Raw genomic sequence first — 24,037 nt, 5'->3', positions numbered from 1 at the left:
TTGGAAATATGGCAGCGCAGTGGTGGACTGTTTGTTTCTCAGGGCAAGTATTCTCGGGAGATACTGGAGAAGTTCAACATGCATGGCTGCAAGCCTGTTGATAGTCCTCTTCCTGGAGGTTGGAGGAAGGAGGATGCCACTTCGGGAGAAGAAGTGGATGCCACTGTTTATCGACAGTTGGTGGGGTCGCTGATGTATTTGGTCAATACACGACCTGATATATGCTATGCAGTTAACCAGCTTTCACAAGCTATGGTTAAGCCTACCAAGCTCTTCTGGAAGGCGGGCAAGCATGTATTGCACTACTTGAGAGGCACATCGGGATATGGTTTATTGTACAGATAGGAGGATGAGGTGAAGCTATGTGGCTTCACGGATGCAGATTGGGCAGGGAGCCCAACGGACAGAAAGAGCACATCAGGAGGGGTCTTCAGTATTGGATCGACAACAGTTTCTTGGCACAGCAGGAAGCGGAGATCCGTGGCACTCAGTTCAGCGGAGGCCGAGTATATGGCAGCAAGTTTGGCTGCATGCGAGTCTATATGGATGAGGAAGATCCTGGTTGGTTTGTTTGGTTCTCATTTGGATCCTACTGTGATTTACTGTGATAGCCAGAGTTGCATTAAACTCTCGGCTAATCCTGTATTTCATGATAGATCTAAGCATATTGACATCAGGTACCATCATATCAGAGATTGTGTGCAGCGGAGGATCAGGATGCTGATATTCTGACGAAGGCTCTCACCAGGAGCAAATTCGAGTACCACCGAGGCAGGATAGGGGTTGCTGATAATCCATATCTTGTCGAGAGGGAGTGTTGAGATTGCAACAAGATGATGGAGCTTAGTGAAAAGAGTCGCCTTCACTAAGTGGGCCCACAGGCAAATTATGGTGCAAGTTCTATTTTTGATCCCAACAGGGATGATCACAGTGTGGGTGACCACAGTATGATTGATCACAGTGTGGGTGACCACAGTGTGAGTGATCATAGTATGAGTGATCAAAGTCTATTTTAAGACTAGCTGTCAAAAATAGAAAAGTCAAATATTATTGTCTCGTAATAATATTTGGACTATAAACTTGATCTTATTCTCTTGGAGCACTTCCGGATGAGCTATGGATGTGGTACATGCAGATCCCAAAGGGAAATACGTGGTTACCTATGGGATGACTAATATTTGCATGCAGGACTTCAGTTAGAACTCAAGTGAGTTGAGTTTAGTGGACTGGAGGTGCAGTTTATGGAGTTGTGTTCAGTTTAGCTTTGTTAAACTGGTTGTATTTATTCTAACTGGCAAATAGACTAGAGATGAGTTGGGTGAATTAGTTATTAATTAATTCACAAGTTATTAACTCATAATGCAACTATAGAATACATCAGTTAACTCAGTTGCATGTCAGTGCATGTTCAGTTCAGCATGGACAGGTGTTAGAGGATCAGATTGCTATCAGTTGTGATTATAGTTGTGCATGATGATTTGCACAATCAGAGGGATTGAGTATGCCAATGAATTTGCCAATATCAAGAATTGTAGCCTGTGCTCACGTGCGACAGAGTGTGAGTGATTCTTTTCAGGTGAAATAAAAGTTTGGTAAACCATTCTCATCAGTACTTGAGCAGGTATTGAGCTGGAGAGGCAGGCAAGCAGTGGAATAGATTTGGAGATCAGATCTTAGCTGTATTGTGTGTAACAGGTGGAGCTGGTACTGGATTTCTTGTGATAAGCATTGTACTTTGTAATGTTACATGTTCTCAATCATTAATATACAGATAGTGTGGGGTTTTTAGCGAGATGCTTTCCCCGGGTTACATACTGTGTTAATGTGTGAATGCTCTTGATGTTTTATTGTTATTGATGCTGCTATATTGATGATCAACGTAGAGGAGCTTATGTATTGTGTATGTATTCCGCAATAGTACATGATCAGGATAATCTCCATTGAATATGTGTTAAATTATTCAAAATTTCTACATGGTCCACACTACAACACTAGAAGAAACAACAACAGGTTTGATGATCAAAGAGGAAGAGATGATCGAAAGAATGATAACACTGGAAGAGATGGAAGAAGATGAAGAAATGCTCCTAGTGACCATGAAGAAGATCGTCATCCCCAAAAGAAGTCGAGGTTATCTAGGTATGAAAGTAATGTTGCAAATAAATATGAATATATTATTATTTCTTCCCTCACTAGTTCTTCTCCTTCGAATTCTTGGGATAGTTAGTTGGTTTATAATGGGGCCACTCATCACTTCTCTGGTTATAAGTAAGATCTCTCTAGTTTGGTAGAGAGGGATTCGAATTTGAAAATTATTCCTGGACACAACTCCACTCATGTCGTCAAAGGATTTGGGTGTAGTGCCCCACTCTAGTTGACTAACAATGATATGAAATTAACATTTATTTATCCCTAAGGCCTGCACTTTATTCTTTGAGGAGATTAGGTTGAGTATTCGAACATCGACTCTATGATTAGTGGATGTAATGTTTATGTATGCTCTTTATTGATATTATGATGCTAATAGCCTTAATGGTTATGTATGCTCTCTATTGATATTATGGTGATGATAGAATTAATGGATATATATTCTCTCTATTGATATCATGATGATGATAACATTAATGGATATGTATATTCGCTATTGATGATATGATGATGATAGCTTTGTTGTATATGTATGGTTTCTATTTATGTTAGGATGATGACAACTTTGATGGATATGTATGTTTCCTACTGATGTTATGATGATGATAGCTATGATGGATGTGTTCCTTATGTTAGCTACTTCCATTAGTTTCGATTCACAATGAACAACGATGTGAATGACTAGGTCATGTTGATGATGCTATTATGACAATGACTAGCACTGATAAACTTTGTCACTGGTGATTATTGAGTATGACGGAAAACCACCAGAGGCACTCCTATGTGATGAGTTGACGACTTCTGGTTTGATGTAAATTAATATTTTGTCTTTGAAATTCAAAATTCAATTTAAAACTTTCTGTGTGTGTGTGTGTGTTAGTGGTTGTGGGCATAGGTTAGTTTCTTGGTCGAATGACTCACACATGGGTGATGGGGTTGTACAATTGGATTGAACTGCATGGGAGGGGTGGGACAGTGTGCCTGATCTCACCCGCTAACACTCTTGTTGTTACTTAGGCTAAAAAGGTTGAAACACCTTCGCATTGAAGATCACGATGTTGTGGGGCATGTCCCAAATTTGGGTCGCTCATGAGGATTTTACCAGGGGAATCACATCAAGGAGGATTCCTTGATGCCAAACACCATTAGTCTCACTATAGCAGGCAACATAAGAGATAATAGCGATTTATGTCTATGCACCTAGACTTTCCCTTCGTAGCCACTAGATTCTTGAAGGGAAAGTGGTGTGGCACCCTTGGAACTTCAAGGGAATTTCTTGAAGGGCGTGACTGACTTGGCACCCTTGGCATCACAAATAAACTATTAGGCGTGGAACCCTTGGAAATTCAAGGGAATTTCTTGAAGGGAACGACCAACTTGGTACCCTTGGCATCATTTAAAAGAAACTAATAAATATAAACAAGATATGAAAATCCTACAAATTCACATCAAGCGGTAAATGACGTTAGAGTCGAGGCAATTAAATCAAGAATAAAACTTCGAGTAAGGGGAGAATAGGAAGAAATAAAATATTTTACCTTGAGAAATCTACTCTTCCCATGTTGGAAAATATTAGGTAGATAATGTACATAAGTAACTTAATTAGGTAAAAGGAGGAAAGAGGGAAATTGAGTTAAGTATAAAGATTAATCCTAAAATAGTTAAACTTCATTAAGAGAAGAGGGTGGTGAATTAAAATAAGATTAATAAATTAAAATTAGAGAAATTTAGAGAACCTCCATGTGGCAAGAGCCAACATAAGAATATCCATCTAAGAGGAAAATTGAGTTAAATTAGGAAGTAGTTAGGGGACCAAATATGAGACTTATCAATTGACTTTAGTAATGAACACAAATTAAGGAGTAGAAAAAGGGGATCAAGAGACAACTAGGAGAAGAAATAGGAAGTCTTGTTGGGGTGAGGAAAAATATTATTTTTAATTTAAATTTAAGTAAATAATTTTGGAGAGCCTTGGTGAGAGGGTGACACATGGGTGGGTGAATAATCAAACTTTTAGATTAATAAAAATAATTAATTATGCATGAAGTGCCAAGTGTCACCTATGAAGCCTCCTATAAAAGAAGGGGCAAGCCATGGGAGAAGGGACTTTTTTTTACCCTATTGTTGGATGGATGAGACTATGTCATTGTAGTGGCTATGAGCTATAGTTGAGTTTGGTGAGGTAGAGGACTTTAGAGAGGGGACTCTTGAGCCAAGGAGTGCTCACCTCTATCAACTAGCACACTTCCTCCATTGTACAACCCCATTGCAACATGGGGGTTGGCGGGGAAGGAGAGTACCCAAGGAGTACGATGGGAGGTCAACTGGGAGTGAAAGTAGTGGTAAGTAAAGATTGAGTCTCGTCTACTAGTGAATGGTACTTATGTTATTGTGATGTTCTTTTATATGATTTCATTGTGCCTATAGTTAGTAGCATGTAAAATACATGATATGTGTAGTGCAGTGAAATTCATCGATGTTTGTTTTAAGTGCTTAATTTTTTTGAGTTCCCAATATTTATCTACTTATGGTTTTATTCTCAGTTTATCTGCAATTTCAAAAAAAAAATAGTGGCATAGGGAATATCCCCACATTGGGTCGATCAAATTTCATTTGAATTCCAGGGAATCTATTTTGCTCCATGATGTGATGTATATGCAAGGATTGAAGAAGAATTTGGTATCAATATATGATTTGGAAGACAAAGGGATGAGGGTTGACTTCATCAAGGGAAAGGTTCTTACTTGACTCGTTGGATCACCTATGAGAGATGCATTCACATTGGGATCAAGATATGAAGGACTCTACAGGTTTAATGTAAGGTCTCTTCTAGCATTGGTCCATGATATTAATCATCTAAGTGAGCTATGGCACCAAAGATTGGCCCATCTACATTATGATGCTCTTATGAAGTTGCATAAATTGGTGTCTGGGATTCCCAAGGTTGAAGCCCGACGTGATGGAGTATGTTTAGGTTGTGCCAGTGGAAAGAAGATAAGAGGACCATTCCCCTCTAGCGAGAACACGAAAAATGACATCCTCCATCTCATTCATTCCAACATATGTAGTCTGATGCCCGTGCATCCTATTGGTGTCCATCTCTACCACATCACCTTCATTTATGACTTCTCGAGAAATACATGGATATATTATTTGAAGCACAAGGAGGAATCCATGGAAATGTTCAAGGAATTCAAAGCTTTGATCGAAAATCAAACAGGGAAGAAAATATTTAGCTCTGACAATAGTGGAGAGTACACATTAAAGGAGTTCATTGATTTTTGCAAGAAGGAAGGTATCAAGAAAGAGACAATTGTGCCCTATACTTCTGAACAAAATGGAGTGGTTGAAAGAAATAACAGGTCCATTATAGAAGTTGCACGTGCCATGTTCCATGATCAAAATTTGTCAAAGTTTCTTTGGGGATAAGCAATAAATGTTGTTGTATATGTTCAAAACAAGATGCCTCATCAAGCATTAGACTACAAGACCCCCAAAGAAGTATTCACGGGTGTCAAGCCTAATGTTGGTCATATCTATATCTTTGGATGCCCCGTATACTGGCATGTGTCGAAGGACAAAAGAAACAAGTTGGATGCCACGAGAAGAAAAGGTACATTTGTTGGATATTATGAAAATTCTAAAGCTTTTAGAATATATATTTATGGTCAAAGGAAGGTTTATATTAGCAAGGATGTAACATTTGATGAAGATGCTTCCCTTGGGAAAGCAAGGGACCTTCCTCCGCCTCCTCCTCCTAAGAAGAATGATGATATGGATATTTTAGATGGTCCATTTGTGCTTGAATCTGAGACAGAGATTGTTGATGATCTTAGGGAGTCCATGGATCCCTTAGATCCTCCTCAATGTGATCCTCTCGCTAGGAAGAGGCCACTTTGGCTCCGTGATACTTTACAGGATGACGAGAGACACATTCCTATTTGAAGATCATTGAGAGAAAGTAAGAAGCCTTGTATGTACCAGGGATATGTTGCAACCATGAGAACTATGATTCAAGCTAAACCTCCCACCTTTGAAGAAGTCGTAAAAGAACAAGTTTGGAAAGATGTTATGGCCGAAGAATATGAATCAATCATGAAGAATGATGTATGGGATGTTGTGTCGAGACCAAAGGGGAAATTTGTGGTAACTCCAATGTGGCTATTCAAGATCAAGCATGGAGTTGATGGTAGCATTGAGAAATAAAAAGCAACATTCATGGCCTGAGGATTTCCCTATAAAGAGGGAGAATATTATGATTATATCTTTTCACCTATGGCTCAATATACAAACATTCGTTGAATAGTTTCCCTTGTCGCATGTCAAGGATGGACCCTTTATCATATGGATGTGAAGACAACATTCCTTTATGGCATGTTACAAGAAGAAGTGTATGTTGAGTAGCCATGGGGATTTGAAGTAGAGGATCGAAAGACACATGTTTTCAGGTTGAAGAAGGCATTGTATGGTTTGAAACAAGCCCCCAAAGCATCGTACGCCCACATAGATAGTTATTTGGTGAAGTTGTGATTCACAAGAAGCAATGATGATCCTCTACTTCAAGGTAGTCCAAGGTATGTTGTTGATCTTGATTTTATATGTTGACAATCGATTATTGACAAGTAGTGAGCCCTTGATGATCGCGTGTAAGAGGGAGATAGCCTCTTAATTCAAGATGAAGGACCTTAGACTCATGCACTACTTTCTAGACCTTGAGGTGTGGCAAAGGCCTGATCAGATTTTCCTTTCACAAGGAAAACATGTTGTGAAGTTGTTGGAAATATTTGGAATGACATAATTCAAGTCCCAACCCACACAGATGGAAATGAACTTCAAGAACTTATGTGGGGAGGTTGCAGGACCCGATTTGGTGAATCCATCTGAATATATACAATTGTTTAGGGCTCTAATGTTCCTAGTGAACATCGGTCCTCACATATGCTACGTAATGAATACATTGGTTCAATTCATGACCAAGCCTCTCCATGCACATTGGATCACTTCCAAACACATTTTCATATATTTGCATGGGACAATCACACTTGGTCTGAGATATTCTACCACAGATGTTTGACTTCATATATACACCAATGCTGATTGGGCGGGAAATGTTGTCGACAGGAAGAGTATGTATGGATGTTGTTTTAGTCTTGGATTTGCCATAATATCTTGGATGAGCAGGAAGCAGAAGTCCGTAGCATTGAGTACCGTCAAGGAAAAATACATTACCGCTAGCATGGTTAGTTGTTAAGCAGTTTGGTTGAGGAAGCTCTTTGGAGAGCTCTTTGAGAAGGTCTTAGAAACTACAATGATATATTGTGACAACAAGAGTGGGATCCACCTTATAGAGAATCGCGCATTTCATGACAAGTCCAAGCACATAGAGTTACAATATAACTTCATTAGAGACATGGTTCAGAGAGGAGCCGTTAAACTCCATCACATATCAACAAATGAGCCGATTGCAGATATTCTCACCAAGGCTTTGCCGAAAGGGAAGTTCTTGGTTTTCAGAGAGCAACTTTGACTAACAAATGTGACCCCGCCTGATAACAGGCATCGTTGATCGAGGACATTGAGCGAACTCTTCCCCCTGTCTAAGCTCCCATGGTGAGGAATTGATATGGAGGGCTCCTGGGGTTGAGGGATCTCTAGACAATAGAGTTGTATATGTTGCTCCCCTATCTGTTACTCATAGGGTTGGAGATGTTGCTCCCTTGTCTTGGTTTTTGCAGAGTATACCCTAGTTGGCATCATACCCACAAGATGGGATTGTTGGGAATACTACTCCCCTTTGGCCAACGAGATGAGAGTGTACTTGGGGTGTACAACCCAAGTTGATTATGATGCAGGTGTTCTACCACATGACTCTTGAGGGTCATTGTTGGGAAGATCAATGGCCAATAGGATGGGCTGATATGTGCTCCCTTATATCACCTATTGATCAATATGGGGTTGTAGATTTTTAGCTCCCCCATGATATTTCAGGTTGAGATGTTCTCCCCGATGTAGTTTCAAGTTGAGCTATGATACCTGATATTATTTTTGGATTGAGATGTGCTCTATGATAATGTAGAGGGTGCTAGATTTAGCTCCCCGATTATTCTTCTTCTTTATATTCGATAATCTTTCAACATATAGAGTTGGGCAGAGATGGGACATGATGTGACAACAAGATATTCATGACATAACAAATGATGGTCAGATATTGACAAGTGGAATTATCCCTAATTGAGAGGGAGTGTTAAATTATGAAATGAGGTTAAAATTACGCTTTGGAGAAATCATTTGATGGAGATAATTATTGAATCGAAATTCTCTTTTTGAGAGGACCAAAACCGACCTAAAGATCATCAAATTTGGACAAGGGAAAGTGTACTTACGAAGAAAATCCCACATATGCAATTTGGACAGGTCATCCCTAATGGTAAATTGGTCACCCTTGGAAGCCTATAAATACAAGTGACCTCAAGTTCATTTTGACATCACCAAGCATCTTCTTCTTCGCTTCTTCATTGATTGGTTCGCACGAGTCTGAGGCTATGTCAACAAAATAAGTTTGCAAAGGTCTGAAATTACAAGGTCTGAAGGTCGCATCTATTTTTAGGGTTTTGGGTTACAATTGCTGGCTCGTCAAAGGACTAATTCGACCGTAGTCGTTGGCTTGTAGGATCAAGGGAGCAACTAAAAGCCTTCATTCGCTTACACATCTCCTCCTCCTTGCGACTAGAAAGTTTGATTGAAATTTGATCATTGACCGTAGTAAACCGCAGATAGGAAAAGTTGTCTCTCATACCTATTGATGTTGGAAACATATTTATGAATGTTATTAGGTTTTTTTTTTTGAATGATATTGTATTGGGCTCATTGTACTCTTTGATGAACATTTTATGACAATCTAATAGAAGAATAATTTCAAAGGGTTTTCCCCCTTGTGAGGTTTTTCCCTGGTCTTTGACCAAACTTGTTGCCTCTTGTTAATGTGTTGATTACCTCCTTTGTCATTGCATTTATTGTTATATCTTTAATTATTGTTGATGATTGGAAAGATTAATTGGTATTGAAATGATTGCTAATTGAAGTATTGAATTGGGCTAAAGTAATTGATAAAACAGAGAACAATTTGAAAAATTTCACAGGGAGGCCGAAAAAGCAGTCTGGAGTAATTCAAAGGGCATAGTAAAGTATAGATATCATTATGTGGTTCCAATATGCCTCGAAACAAAAAAATTGATACTCCTAGTAAGCAACCAAAAATCTCTAATATGACACATGAAAAAGAGGAAGAAATGCAACATGATATATCAAAATTACAAGACCAAGTGCAACAAATTTCTCTCTCACAAAGAGCAACCAAAAATGAATTAGAAGTGATGATGAATGTTAAGATGGATGGTTTAGAATAAAAAATAAAAGTTGATATGGAAGGTTGAAGGATGTTCTAAAATCATATATGGAAGGTTTAATGGATGGTTTAAAAGCATATATGGGAGGTTTGAAGGAAGGTTTGACAAAGTTTCCACAAGAAATGCTTCCTAATGGCGAAAATCAATTCCATGAAACTCATGATGAGAACAAAAGGATTGTTAATCATGATTTTAGAGAATCCAACTTTGGGTTGAAGGCCAACCACATTCCAAAGATAGATATGAGGAAGTTTAATGGAAAGGATTTGGTATCATGGATACTACTGATGGAGCAATATTTTGATTTACATGATGTGCAACACACACAAAAGGTATGCATTGCAATATTTTGATAGGATCGCATGCCCCTCGTCTTTCTTTTCATCCGCCATGGGAGGCCGTCAGGATTTGCGAGGCTAGTCTTGCAAAGGTTTGACCTGTTCAAGCCATAACTCCTTATATCCTGACCTCGTTGGGGACATGCAAAGAAAAATAGAGAAAAAAAGCAGACCACTCTGATACCACTGATACGGATTCAAACAGGAATGCAATAAATTACAGAGATAACCATAAACACGGAGATGCAGCAAAAATAATACTTCATTTCATTAATGTAAAATACTAAAATATGCTTACAAACAGAAATGGAAATAAACCAGCTAGGGCAATGGTAGCTTATCTCTGAGAAGAGATGAGGCGGCTACATGCCTCTGAACTGCCTTACAATGAGGCTCAAGGGCCTTTTTATTATTGAACAATACGAGCAAACCCTAAACAACCAAAACCCTAACCCGAGGAGATGTAACAACAAGAGTTTATGGGCCCCATTGGGGTGAGTTGGACAGCCAACTTCCCGGGGTCATAACTTGGTCATATTATTTCTGTTTGATGCGCATGATAACTCGTTGGAAAGATCTCTCTGAGGACTACGACTAAAAATATGGTATCATACACAAAATCATTGGCGGTAGATTTCCAAAAAAACGTCATTTATGGCATCAAAACGGCTCCGGAAGTTTAGGAACCGAAAAACTGCTAAAAATAGTAAATTGTGCTACAATGAAGGAAACTGAAAAACTAAAAGAAGTAATGGTGGGGGTCCAAGTGGAATTGGCGGGTGGCCACCAATATCCACCTGGATCATTCCTCCCCCCTTAGGAAGCAATGGCCCCCATTGCGTTAAGTTCGTCCATGAGATGAGGAAACTTCTGTTGAACTTGGTCCCTGGTGAGCCACTTGCCCTGGTGAAGGAGTTGGCCTGCTTTGACAACTCGATACAGTTGGATATTCTGTTGGCGAGTGTGCTTGATCTGTGTGTCCATGATCCGATCAGTTGCAGCTTGTTCCATGCAATCTGGATTTAACTCTGTGGGTGTGAGTTGTTCTGCAATGTCGGATGTGTCTAGTAATGGTGGAAAGTATGGCCAAAGGCGGTCCACATTGAACACTGGGTGCAGGCCAAGGAATGGGGGAATGTTGAGTTGAAATGTATTGTCTCCCACAGCCTTGGTAATGGTGTAAGGACCATATCGGAGTGGTCTGAGTTTCCAATAGGCTCCGATAAGGCGTTCCTTTTGCAAATGCAACCAGACTTTGTCACCCACCTGAAACTTGTGTGGCACCCGATGTTGATCATGTCGCTGCTTGTACTTGGCATTTGATCTCTCCAGAATGTCATGGATTTGGTGGCAAATATGTTGGATGTGCGCAATGAAGTTGTTTGCCTTATCTGTTTCGGACTAGACATGAGCCGAATCTATGTGAGTAGCTGCAAATGGCATGGCCACATCAATGGGACATAGTGGCTGGAATCCCAAGCCCACTTGTGGCCATTCGAGCTGTGGAGAGCCCAGTTGTAGCTGTGTTGAACATAGGGGAGGCTCTCGTCCCATGTGCATGGATGCTTTGAGTTGTACATGTGCAGAATGTGTATGATCATCCTATTGACAACCTCTATCTAGCCATCAGTTTGAGGATGGGAGGCTGTGGACTTAGTGAGTTTGGTTTCCAGCGGTTAGTTTTAGTCTTTGCAGCCTTCTTCCAGTGATCAAACATGCTCTTACAAAGTGATTTTAAGGTGTCAAGGTCAAATTTTGTCATTTCAGTGAGTCTTCAAGCAAAATTTGGTCACTAGGTATTAGGTCTAGGGTTTGCTTTTACTCTTGTCAAAGTTGTCCAAATGTCGGTCCATGTCACCATTCAGCTGAGTGTACCATCATTCAGAGGGTTTTCATCATCATGTTAGGTTCCACTGTATCATTTTACACCTTGTTCATGCTTCAGTTGTGCCTAGGTAAGGTTCATTTCCCTCTCCTAGAGTTTTGAAGGCAATTTCTCTTGGATGGTCAAATCATCAGAAAAACTTGTATCCAGATGTTCATACACCTTCCCCTATCCTTAATGTACCTTATTAAACATTTCCCATCACTAAGATCCCCCAAATTCCTCATTTTTGCACAAACCCTAGTTTCTTGCTACAACTTGATAATTTTCTAGGTTGGGCCTGTGTTTAACCCTTTTGGACCCCTTCCCCTCACTCAATATTTTAAATTCCACTTTCCTCTACTTCCTAACATCCCTCCCTACTTCCAAAAATTTTCTCAAGAATTTAGAAGCCCCTTATCCCCTTCATTTCGCTTCATTTCGACAAATCCCTCATTCCATACATCGAGATAGGTTTTACTCCAATGATTTTTCTGAGCAATAAAAGATGAATTTGGGAAAACTGTGATAGGTTTTTGTCCACAATAGGCCAAGGAAGAAAAACCTCCTTCACGTTTTACACAGGTGTCATGGTTTTAGAGAAATGTCAAAAATACAGTTGCCTCGGGAGAATTGATGCACCTCTAAAGTGACCTTGGGAAAATCAAGTTTTCTCCTAGCTTGGTTGGCCAAACGACTTGCTTGATGAGTAAAATGATAACTCGACACAAATATCTTTCCAATGAGCTATCATGAGCTCAATTTGGAGTTGAGGAAGACCTTCAAAAGTTGACTGCAACAGCACTCTGCCTTTAGGCAGCCTCATTTGGCACATTTTGACTAGTCTTGGGAGATTTGATTTTTGATAGGGTAAATAAACTCCAAATTGAAAAATTCTAGTTGGGTTGGAAATTAGATTAAAATACCTTTCCAACGAGCTATCCTGCACCTAGTTTGGACACCAATAAGGCCTCCAAAAGTCTCCTAGAAAAATCGCAACGCATTGGGCAGGTGGCGCCGCGCACATAACAGGCACGGCGCATTGGGCAATGCTCTGTAGTGTAAATTTACACGGGCGCAGCGCACATAACTGGCATGGCGCATTGGGTTTGATGCGTGGCGCATACAGCCAGCAAGTCCAAAAACTTCAAAAACTTGCTCCAAATCACTCAAAACGCGTGGGTCTTCACTTGTACAAGTAAGTTGGGCTTCCATCATTGCTTTTCATCCAAGGTTAGTGCTTGTGGTTGTCTTATGGTGTTTTTATCATCAAACCCTACTAAGGAAAACAGTGCTAGAGTTTTGTATTAACTGTTTGGCTACCAAGTTGTTTCCCCCCACCTCACATTCCCTTACTCCATTTTCTCTTGATTTTCCTATTCCCTACATTCACATACCCCTCAATTCACTAATCCCATACCCCAATTCCCATTTCCCCAAAATCTCAAACACGAACTCCCAAACCCTAGTGTTATACCCAAAACTCATAAATCATTTCTAATCCCCTGTTTCCCTAAATAAACCCTATCCTATCCTAACAGTCCTAAAATCCCTCATTTTTCCCTCCCTCTACAGTTCCTCATATCACTTTTCCCTTGGTGGCAAAAGTCAAATCACATCACAAATCACCTTCTTTTCATCAAGGCAGCTCCAAGACAATTCATCCACTACCAGAGATGGCATATGATCCTTCATATGACCGTGATGAAGAGACACATAGTGACTCTCCTACAGAGGTACATGCACTCAGGAGACCTCATAAAGGTGGCAAAACATTCGGGCGAAACACCAAGCTACCCAAAGGAGGAGGGTGGAGTTCACTTCACTAGAGCAAGAAATCAATGCCGATCAGGAGTCTTGGCTCGAGAGAGTCAATATCCACTTAGAGAGATTGTTTGAGAAGGCCAAAAAGGAGAAAGACTTGTTGAGACACGTGGCTTTTCATTACATGGCGAGGAACAAAGTTTGCAAGGCGAGAATCAAGAGTTTAAAGGCAAAATTGAAGAAGGCATCAAAGAGGCAAAAGGAGCATGATCGACTTCAGATATTGGCTGAGGCTTCCTTGGCCCAACATAGCTCTTGATAGAGAAGACTTAGCCCAAATTTCAAAAAATTTGGAGCAATTTTTGCATTTTGGAAATTTTTTGGCACAAAAACAGGATTTTCTGCCCTATGCGTCGCGCCACGTGGCGCTCGCTTTTGCTAGGAGCCTCCAAATCACAAAAACTCAGCATTTTTGGATTTGGCATGAAAAATTATGCTTTCCTACCTATGGCCAAGAAATTTGGGCAGGTTTTGAGCCCTCAAAAAAGTCAAAAACACCCTAAAAATGGCCTTTCTGCCCTTATTTTGACACACAGGAAGCAGTGTTGGGAGAACTGAGTTTTGGAGGGGAAAATGGAGGCCAAATTGAAAAAATCTACTTGGATTGGAAAGTAGATAGGCAAACCTTTCCAACAAGCACACTTGGAGCGAATTTAGACATCGGGAAGGCCTCCAAAAGTGGGTCCAAATAGGCGCTACGCATAGAGAATCAGGCACGGCGCATAGAGGAAAAATTGTTAATTTGACCAAGTATTGCTCTGTTTTTCAACCAGCTTTGGCCAGTTTGACTTTTTCACTTTCTTAATGGAAAATTTGTGATGTAATTTAAGGTAAATTGATGGATCATGATGTAAATATTTCAAATTTTCACTTATGGAGGTAGATTCATCCATCAAAAGGTAGTTTGCAACTGAATGAATCAGTTTCCTAGTTTTTAGAGGAAAGTTGTTCCACTACCTACTTTTTAGTTCTCATTTTAGAATTTGTTGGAACAGCTCCTAAACTCATGATCTCGACCCCTATAAGCTAGGATGAGTTGTTGTTTGCCTATATCTTATGTTTTTTCGGTCATTAGCATGGTTGGACTTTTGAGAAAGCCTTGAGCTTCATTGTACACTCATATCAGCATTTTGGCTAAGGAATTGAGACCAGGGTTTGCAGCACTCTTTGGGATCCTTGTGGAATTTTGTTTTGGTACAGTGCTTTCTTTTGTATTAGTTTATGTGTTACGTATGACATTATCTATCTTGTTTCTTCCTAACTAAATCAAACAAGAGTGTAAGTAGAATCCATTGAAATTGCAGTGCTCTACTTGAGGTTTGCTTTAGTTTTTTTATGTTTTCAGTTGTTTGGAGAGGATCCATGGTTGCTCTTGCCCTCTTCAACTCCTCACCTGTCTAATCCCTCCATCTCATTCGATTTGAAGTGCCAAAATTAGTTGCCTACCTTGCCCCATTGAGATTTCTGCAAGACTGAGCCTCATTCCCCACACCCAAAATCTGCCTTTCTATTAGAGCCAACAAAAACATCATTTTGTTCAATCAAACTCTTTGCACATATACCTGGCCTAAGATCAGTAGTTATATAAGTCATCTCAAGCCTTTAGCGATCATCTTTTGCTGAGATTGACACGGAGAGAGCCCTCTCCCGACCTAGTAGGGCTAGCTACCAGGTTAAGCGTGGTTTGATGTTGGCCCTGGATCCTACCTTTCCCAGCCTGAGGTAAATCTAGGCACTAACACCAGCATCGACCAAAGACTAGACCAAAATGTACCGAGGAACCTACTGTCCCAATCTGAGATGATAGACTGTGGGATCCCAAAGTGTACCCACACTCGTTCAAATAAGAGTTTAGCAGTGGCTTTAGCTGTGATATTCTTCTTGCATGCTGCCATAATGGCCATCTTCGAGAACTTGTTGACGGCCACAAAAACACAGTGATTTCCATGCTTAGTGGAAGGAAGGCCTGACATCTAATCCATGGAGATGGATTCCCAAGGTCGACTAGGGGTAGGCAGCAGGGTATAGAGGCCTTGCTTCTTGATGGTCGGTTTGGCAATAGCACAAGCAGTGCATGATCTGATGTACTTCCCGACATCCTGTCGAAGATTCGGCCAATAGAAATACTTCTGCAGTATTGCCACCATTTTCTCGACCCCGAAATGCCCAGCAGCTCGACTATAGTGTGCTTCCCAAATCATCTTGGCACGCTCGCTTGAAGGAACACAAAGGTGACCCAAGTAGCATAACGGGCAGCCTAGAGGTGAAAATGTGGAACATGCTGACCCTCCAAAAGTGTCTGGTATGTGTGGCTGAATTCTAAGTCGCTTTTGTAAAGAAGTAGCCAATTAGAAGTCTCGTGCCCACAAGAGTTGAGAACGGTGGTTAACACCATGATCGGTGGTCGACTGAGGCAATCTGCAACATTATTGGTGCTGCCCTTCTTATACTTGATATTCAAATGGAACTGTTGCAGGTATGTGGACCACTTCTGATGGCAATCATTCTGCAATTTCCCTTGGGTCTGTATGAATTGCAAGGGTCGGTGGTCTGTGTGGATGACCGTTTCCTTCCCCAAAATGTAATACTTCCATTGTCGGCGAGCCTGCACAATGGAATACATCTCTTTGTCATAAGTGGGATAGTTCTGGACTGTGTCTGAAAGTGTCTCACTGTGATATGCCACTAGATGCCTGTGTTGAGTAAGAACTACCAACATAGCATAGTCAGAGGCATCTGTCTCGACCTCAAATGGTTGTTGCAAGTCTGGTAATGCGAGCATTGGTGCTGACCAGAGACGATCTTTCAACTCTGTGAATGTCTTCTGTTGATATTTATACCAAAAGAATTTTACTTTTGCTCCTCCCTTAGTGACTTGACTCAAGGGCCAAGTGATATGAGAAAATCCCAACACAAACCTACGGTAGAAGTTGGCAAGACCTAGAAAGTTGCGGAGCTCTATCAAAGTGGTTGGAGATGGCCAATCCTGAATGACTTGGATCTTGGTTGGATCCACATGCACCCCCTGTTCATCAATAATGTATCCCAGATACTGAACCTAGGTCATGCCAAAAGTGTGTTTCTCCAAATTGGCACATAACTTGTGTTGCCGTAGTGTTTGGAGAACCTGTCGGATGTGGTGGAGGTGCTCTTCCCAACTCTGGCTGAAGATCAGGATGTCATCCAAGTATACCACTACAAATGAGTTGGTGAATATGTCATCCATTAGCCTCATGAAGGTTGCAGGAGCATTCATCAATCCGAAAGGCATAACCAATCATTTGAAAAGGCCCTCCTTGGCTTTGAAGGCAGTCTTCCACACATCGAAGGGTTCGATTGGTAACTAGTGATATCTTGACTTCAAATCGATCTTGTTGAAATATTTTGCCCCCTTCAGTTGGTCCAGGAGGTCATCAATCCATGGGATCAGGTACCTATTACGAAAAGTGATCTTGTTCAGCACCTGATAGTCAATATAAAGTCTCCAAGTCCCATCCTTCTTATGTACCAAAATGATCGAGCTCCCACAGGGTGATGAACTTGGACGAATATGACCTTTCTACAGCAGCTCCTGAACCTGCCTCTTGATTTCATCGTTCTCCAGAACGGAGCGCTGATAGATTGGTCCATTGGGCAGTGGCGCACTTGGGGTCAGATCGATGGAGTGCTTAACCTGACAGTGCAAAGGAACCCCTGTGGGGGAGGTGAAGATGTCCTCGTACTGCTCCACGACCTTGTCCATCTGTAGTTTTCGGGCGGAGGGGCCCTGTCTGGAGGTCGTGGCCACCATCTTCTTCTTTCCTTGAGGGAGTATCATCAGGAAAACAAATTTCTTTGTTTTGGAAATGAGCTCACTGCATCGTTTTGTAGTAACCAAAGAAATGGCAGTAGGCGGTGCTACCTCCGGTATCCTGTACAACTTATTTCCCAAAGTAACAATAACAACACGGGGCCTTGATTCATACACAACATGTTGCTTCCACAAATATGGTTGTCCTAATAATACATCACAAAATTCAAGGGGAGTAATGTCACACAATACCTCATCCGTGAAGGGCTTGATGTTGTATGGAAGGCGACACTGCTAGCTCACGCGAAGATGCTGTCCTTGGTGAAGGCACTCGATGGTGTACGGTTGTGGATGTGCTGTGGTCGGTAAGCCCAGACGCTTCACGACCTCTGCTGAAATGAGGTTCTTTTGGCTCCCGCTGTCGACAATGAACTGTAGCGGGGAGCCCTTTACCCACATCTGGGAGTGGAAGAGACGCTCCTCCTCCTCTAGATCTTCGGGTTCCTCCTTCTGGATCTTCATGGTGGCAATAATGGCATTGGGCTTTGCATCGATAATCTGCTTCCCTTTGTCATTCCCCTTCTCGGGTTCTGGCTCAGAGTCGAAACATGCATCTGATTCTGAAACCTTTAGCTCAGCCACCAGTGACTACTTGGTCTGACACCCACTTGTGTTGTGAGTGGAGCTCTTATGGAACTCACAGGCCACATTATTTGATACAAACCAAGGACTTCTGGGCTAGTTGACCAGTGTTGACCTCAGGGTTGACGGCAGCAAGAAGTGCAGACTTTGACCAAGTTTGACTGGCCGTTTTGGGATTGTTTTGGGCTGACTTTGACCAGCAAGAGAGGCCGAGTTCCTCTCCTTTGACTGAACTGTATTGGAGAAGTTTGACCAGACTTTGACTTATGTTGACTTTCTGGTTAGGGCTGATTTGACTGCTGTTGACTGAGGGCAGAATTGCAGATTTGACAGCGCTGTTTAGGACAGTGGTATTGGGTCATCAATTGGCAAGTCAATTTTGACTTTGAATTTGCATTATTGTACTCTCTTTCTCTCTGTTGAACATTTGATATTTATAATAAGAAGATTTGATCAAGGGTTTTGCCCATCTTGGGTTTTTTCCCGGCTTGAGCCAAATTCTTGTGTTCTCTTGTCTGGGCTTGTATTTTGCATATATTGTTTATGTTCTATCTAAAGTTACTGTCAATGTGCTTAATGGTTAATGTAATTGCTATTGGAAAATAAGTGGAAATTATCATTAGGCTAATAAAAGGGCTAATAAAAGGAGAGTGAAGTAATTGTTGCAAGCATAGAACATACCATTGTTATCTACCCAAAGTGACACATCCCAGGAGATTGAGTCCACTCTACCCAAAAGGGGAAGTTTATATTGAAAAAAATATCTCAGAGATGGTAAAAATTCAATAATACAATAATCAATTATCTTTGTCCAGATTTGTGGTAACTATAGAAAATATGAGAAAAAGATTATGTTCCACGTTTTATTCAAATCAGCAGATACAAATCTTACATTTTTTTTCTCTACAAGATTTCGTTATAGGTTCAGTTTAAAATCAAAGTAGATGATTTTTTTCTTGTATGAAATTTTCAGTGCATGATGTATCATGTAGGGAGAGAAGAAAAGGGGATGCATTCATGTATGAGGGTGTATGAAAATTGTAGTATGGGTGTTGCTGAAGGAATGGCTGAAAAATTGATTTAGATTCATGGGGATTTCACCTATCATTATAAGAATATTAATTGAATTTCACAGCCTGTGGGAACATCTATCAACAATATTGTCCACGAAATCAAGAATAAGATTCAATGGGTGCTTCCAAGAAAGAAAAAACACTTTCATTCATATCGATTCATGGGGATTGCACTGATCATTATAGGAATATTAATTGAATTTCACAGCCTGTGGGAACATCTATCAACAATATTGTCCACGAAATCAAGAATAAGATTCAATGGGTGCTTCCAAGAAAGAAAAAACACTTTCATTATGGAAAAGAAAGTACAAATGTGTATTTTGCCTTTGAACATCTTGCAGCATCAGTGACAGATATGCAAAATCTACAGTCATGTCCGAGGATATTTCCTGAATCTCTAAACTGACTTCTAGATGTCCTTGTCAACAGGATTTTTTACAGCTATGCTTGTAGTACCAGGTAATCAAAATTTAGATAGAGAATGTAAAATTCTAATAAGAACATTCCAGAAACAGCAAAAATAAAGCCATTTGTATTTGTAGCGAAACCTGTCCCTTCATAACATGATGTGGCCAGAACTATGTAGGCAGCCATGTCCAAATAACTGGAAGCTGATTTTCCCTGGTTCTGTGTTGCACCCTTCTTTGGGAAATTTGTCAGCCTCACAGTTTTGGACCCTGAAGATGTGGGAGATGGAAATCCTTCTAAAATCCTTGATTATGAGTATGTCTTTCGTTTTCCCATTCAATGACTACCTTGGAGTCTCCAAAAACTACAATGTCTGCAAGATGGAGCCATTTAGCGCAAAATAGGACACCCCATAATGCGAGGAGTTTCGCCCTAGTGTTAGACCCTTTGCCACTATACCAATAGAAATGATAAAACAGCTCAGACTCCAAGTGAATGGCCATCCCACTTCCACAGGTCCCTTGGGCATTGATTGGAGGGTGGCTTCTGCACCTGGGTCCTGAATTCGTTATAATATGCCACAATTTTATTGCTGGTCCTCTAGGAATCTGGCAATACCTGCTCGAATATACAGGAATTTCTTGCCCTCCATATGCCCCAAAGGACAAAGAAGGGCAAAGTCTTGTGTGTTCCTTGTACTCTGCAAACCACTGATGGAGACTGAGCCCGATGTCGGTCCTATCCCAATCAGCTCTGAGATGCAGCAGGTTAAGCACACCATGCCATACTGAAAACGAGAATGGGCACTGAAGGAAGATGTGGTTAACGTCTTCTTGTGCCCTGCATAAACTACACCTGCCTGGGCCCTGAAATGCCCTGAAATCCCCTCTTAAGCAGGTCATTCCATGTCAGAATTCTGTTGTGTACCACCAACCACACAAAACATATGAGTTTCTGAGGTGCGTTCCATATCCAAGTCCTGTTGAGCCATTTGAAGTGGTGTTCTGGAGCATTAGCCAGTTTGATGATATAGTGTATGCCTCGCTTACTTTAACCTGTCCTTTATGGAAACCACCACTCTATGTCAACCTGTTCTCTTTTGGAGTCAACATAATGCCTGCAAGTTTCAATTGAAGTATACATTCTTTCCTTTCATCTGCTAATAGTCCCTGCAGACCTTTCCAAACAGTTGAATGCAAAGTGGATGCGGGAGAAATAGCAACGTCCTTGAGGACGTGAATGCCCAAATCATGTAAAAAGGAGATAAGAGAAAATGAAAGCACGTGTTTACCTTCCACTCCAAAGAAAGTATCCAGGCTGACCTCCGGAAGGGATCTAGTGCTCCCATTTAAGGTTCCCAAGGAACTAATGACCAGAGCCCCCTCTCTAATCCATCCCAGGAGTCCACAGTTTTTTAGGTATTTGGCAACTGAAGTTGACGGATACGGAGGAAATGAATAACCATTATTAAATGTCGAATGAAATTCCCAAGAAAACGCAGTTACCGATTTAAATCTTTAGCAAACCAGAGGAAACACAACCATTAAACATGGACTCTACAAACCACTTCAAAATGCTTTTTAAAGTGCAGCAATTGGTTTATTACTAAGCAGTAGAGATTTCGATGATTACAGAATAAATTTTACACAAAAATTATTCTAAGAAATGCTGGTCCCAGTTCTTGAAGAGGCCTATAAGACCGATGATATTATAGATATTTAGGATGAATGTCTTCTGTTTGTGCTTGATAGTTCAACTTGCATGGTGTGTAAGCACATCAGGGCTCCTGCAGCTTCCTTTGTCAAAGTATTTGATGAAGCCACTAAAGGATGGGCTTATAATCTAATCATTCCTTCTATATGTAAACCCACGAATTGTCTGAACATGGTGAACTCTACGGAGACAAAAGAACTCATCCATATAGTCTATTTGCTATTTTTAATCTGTTTTAATTTTAAATAATTTGAAAGATTGATTCAGATTTGATTGACAAGTCAAAACACTTGCTGCTTGCAGGGTTCGCAGGAGACGTAAGACCACCTTTCCAGGCCCATTATACTTGCGGGTTCTCTTCTGCACAGGCATATTATGCCCTCAAATAGCCACAGTCGGAATAGGACTGTAGACTATAGGCTTTGAAGCTTGCATTCTGGTCATGCTAGGTTCATCTGGGCAAGCGGCAGAATCGGCAGACATATTTGAATCCTCTGTAAATATTGAGGATCAACACATTCAGCAAGGGTATAATGAAGGGTTCAAAGACGGAGTAGAGTTGGGAAAATCAGAAGGAAGAGATGCTGGTTTGAAGACTGGTTTTGGGACAGGTGAGGAATTGGGTTTTTACAGGGGCTGTATCAATATATGGAAAGCTGCAATTGAGGTTGAACCAACTATATTCTCTGCAAGGGTACAGAAGAACCTAAAACAACTTGAGGAATTGGCAGATAGTTACCCACTTTTGGATCCAGAAAATGAGTCAGTTCAGGACATTTTGGGAGCCATGAGAACAAAATTCCGAGCCATTTGCGCAACATTATCAGTTCATCTTGAATACGATGGATATCCCAAGAGTACGGAAGGAACTGAATTTTGAGTGCACAATTTTTCCCTTGCATAAGTTTTGGCAGAGTTACTGATCAAGGCACATATGGAAAGCCTTTTTGCACAGACAAAGAACCATTGCTTTTATTTAGAACCTGATTTGGGCCTAATTAATTCTTGTTTTGGATTGGGTAGATTTAGAACCAAATTCTCACATGGGCACCTACCCCATGTCTTCAATGTCCGGTGCAATGCACAACAAGTGAGTCTGAAACAGGTGATCCCGTTTGAAGCAACCCCTGTTCTTCAGTCCGTTAAAGCGTTTGCTCCTGCAACAATAGCTAATCTTGGACCCGGATTTGACTTTCTGGGTTGTGCTGTTGAGGGACTCGGGGATCATGTCAGTGTAGAGGTGAATGAGGATGTGGAACCTGGTAAGATCGTGATTTCTTTTATCGATGGGGGTAATAATCGACTCAGTCTCAACCCAATGAAGAATTGTGCTGGGATTGCAGCCAAAGCAACTATGGAATTGCTGGGAGTTAGGTCGGTGGGCTTGTCACTGGTTCTTCATAAAGGCCTGCCTTTGGGAAGTGGTCTTGGCTCAAGTGCAGCTAGTGCAGCTGCTGCTGCAGTGGCTGTGAATGGTTTGTTTGGAAATAAATTAACAAAATCAGACCTTGTTTTGGCTGGATTGGAATCGGAAGCTGCAGTTAGTGGTTATCATGCTGACAATGTTGCTCCATCTCTGATGGGTGGTTTTGTTCTTGTGCGGAGCTATAGTCCACTGGACCTTATTCCCCTTCCATTCCCCAGTGAGAAAGAGCTCTTCTTTGTACTTGTAACGCCTGCCTTTGAAGCTCCAACTAAAGAAATGAGAGCAGTTCTGCCCAAAAGTATCACTATGAAAGACCACATACAAAACTGTAGCCAGGCAGCAGCTCTTGTGGCAGCCATCCTTCAGGGTGATCCTTGTCTCCTTGGAGCCGCACTATCATCAGATTCTATCGTTGAACCAAAGAGGGGGGCCTTAATTCCTGGAATGATGGCAGTCAAGGCAGCTGCACTTGAAACAGGTGCGTTTGGGTGCACTATAAGTGGAGCAGGGCCAACTGCTGTAGCAATCACAGACACTGCAGAGAAAGGCACGGCTATTGCTTTTGCTATGGTGGATATGTTCCAAAAGAAGGGGCAACTGGAAGCTACTGCATCTGTTCAGAAGCTTGATAGGATTGGTGCACGGGTCGTTTAACCACGTGCAATAGAAACACTGATCTTATGCTTCCTTATGCCTTAAAAAATCAGTTGAGCATTATTTCGTAGAAAATTGAGCAGTTTCAATTGTTGGCTTAAGCTGCAATGCATTTATACTTAGGATGCCCTGTATTTTGTTATAATTACAATTGCATCATAAGATGTTATGGGCACTGCTCAATTGATTTTGAACATGTTTGCACTAACTTGTTTCACTGACCACGTCAGCAATTGTAGACATACATAATTTTTTCTACCCAAATCAATTCGTTTTGGGTAAGCGATGAGCGATTGAAAATTTTGGGAATATTTTAAATCATTGGAGTTTTTTGAAGCTGTCTTATCAAGGGCAATGATTTCTCCAGCAAGTTTTTTCAATTTGTCTCGTGTGTGGATTTCAGCAATTCGTTTTAGTTAAGGCCACATGAAGTTTCTATCCTTAATAACATTGTTTTTATAACAGTAACGATTATATTAAAATTTGTCATATATCTTCAGTTAATGAATGTCTTTCGAGGGTTTTCTCAGTGCTCATAACACTATTTTTTGTGTCAGCTCCAGTTTCAAGGGGGGTTGATGTTGGTGGAGTGAATCCTCAGCAGAATATCTTCTTTGGATATGGAGATGAGTTGGGACGTGCTGGATTGTCATGGTATATGTATAACACGTTAAAAAGCAAGTGGCTGGCTTCCATGAAGAGAATATGGATTCCTAAGAGCCATGAACCCTGATTTTGGCTACTTTGA

General features: G+C 40.9%; 1 protein-coding gene and 1 pseudogene across 1 annotated transcript; both read left to right on the top strand.

Annotated features, from left to right (window-relative positions):
* The first annotated feature begins 21,651 nt into the window (after positions 1–21,651).
* Positions 21,652–22,089, top strand: LOC149244669 (uncharacterized). The gene has a single exon (XM_089374961.1). It carries the CDS (start codon positions 21,652–21,654, stop codon positions 22,087–22,089), a length of 438 nt encoding a protein of 145 aa, XP_089231087.1.
* A 50-nt stretch (positions 22,090–22,139) lies between these two features.
* On the top strand, positions 22,140–23,497 carry LOC149244668 (homoserine kinase pseudogene; annotated as a pseudogene).
* Positions 23,498–24,037: the final 540 nt, after the last annotated feature.

The sequence above is a fragment of the Pinus tabuliformis genome, chromosome 8 (genome assembly GCF_031772625.1).
Source record: "Pinus tabuliformis cultivar Carrire ecotype Pingquan chromosome 8, CPIR1, whole genome shotgun sequence".
In the NCBI taxonomy this organism is placed as follows: Eukaryota; Viridiplantae; Streptophyta; class Pinopsida; order Pinales; family Pinaceae; genus Pinus; species Pinus tabuliformis.
The sequence above is the reverse complement of the archived record's forward strand: the minus strand, read 5'-3'. Positions and strand labels throughout refer to the sequence as shown.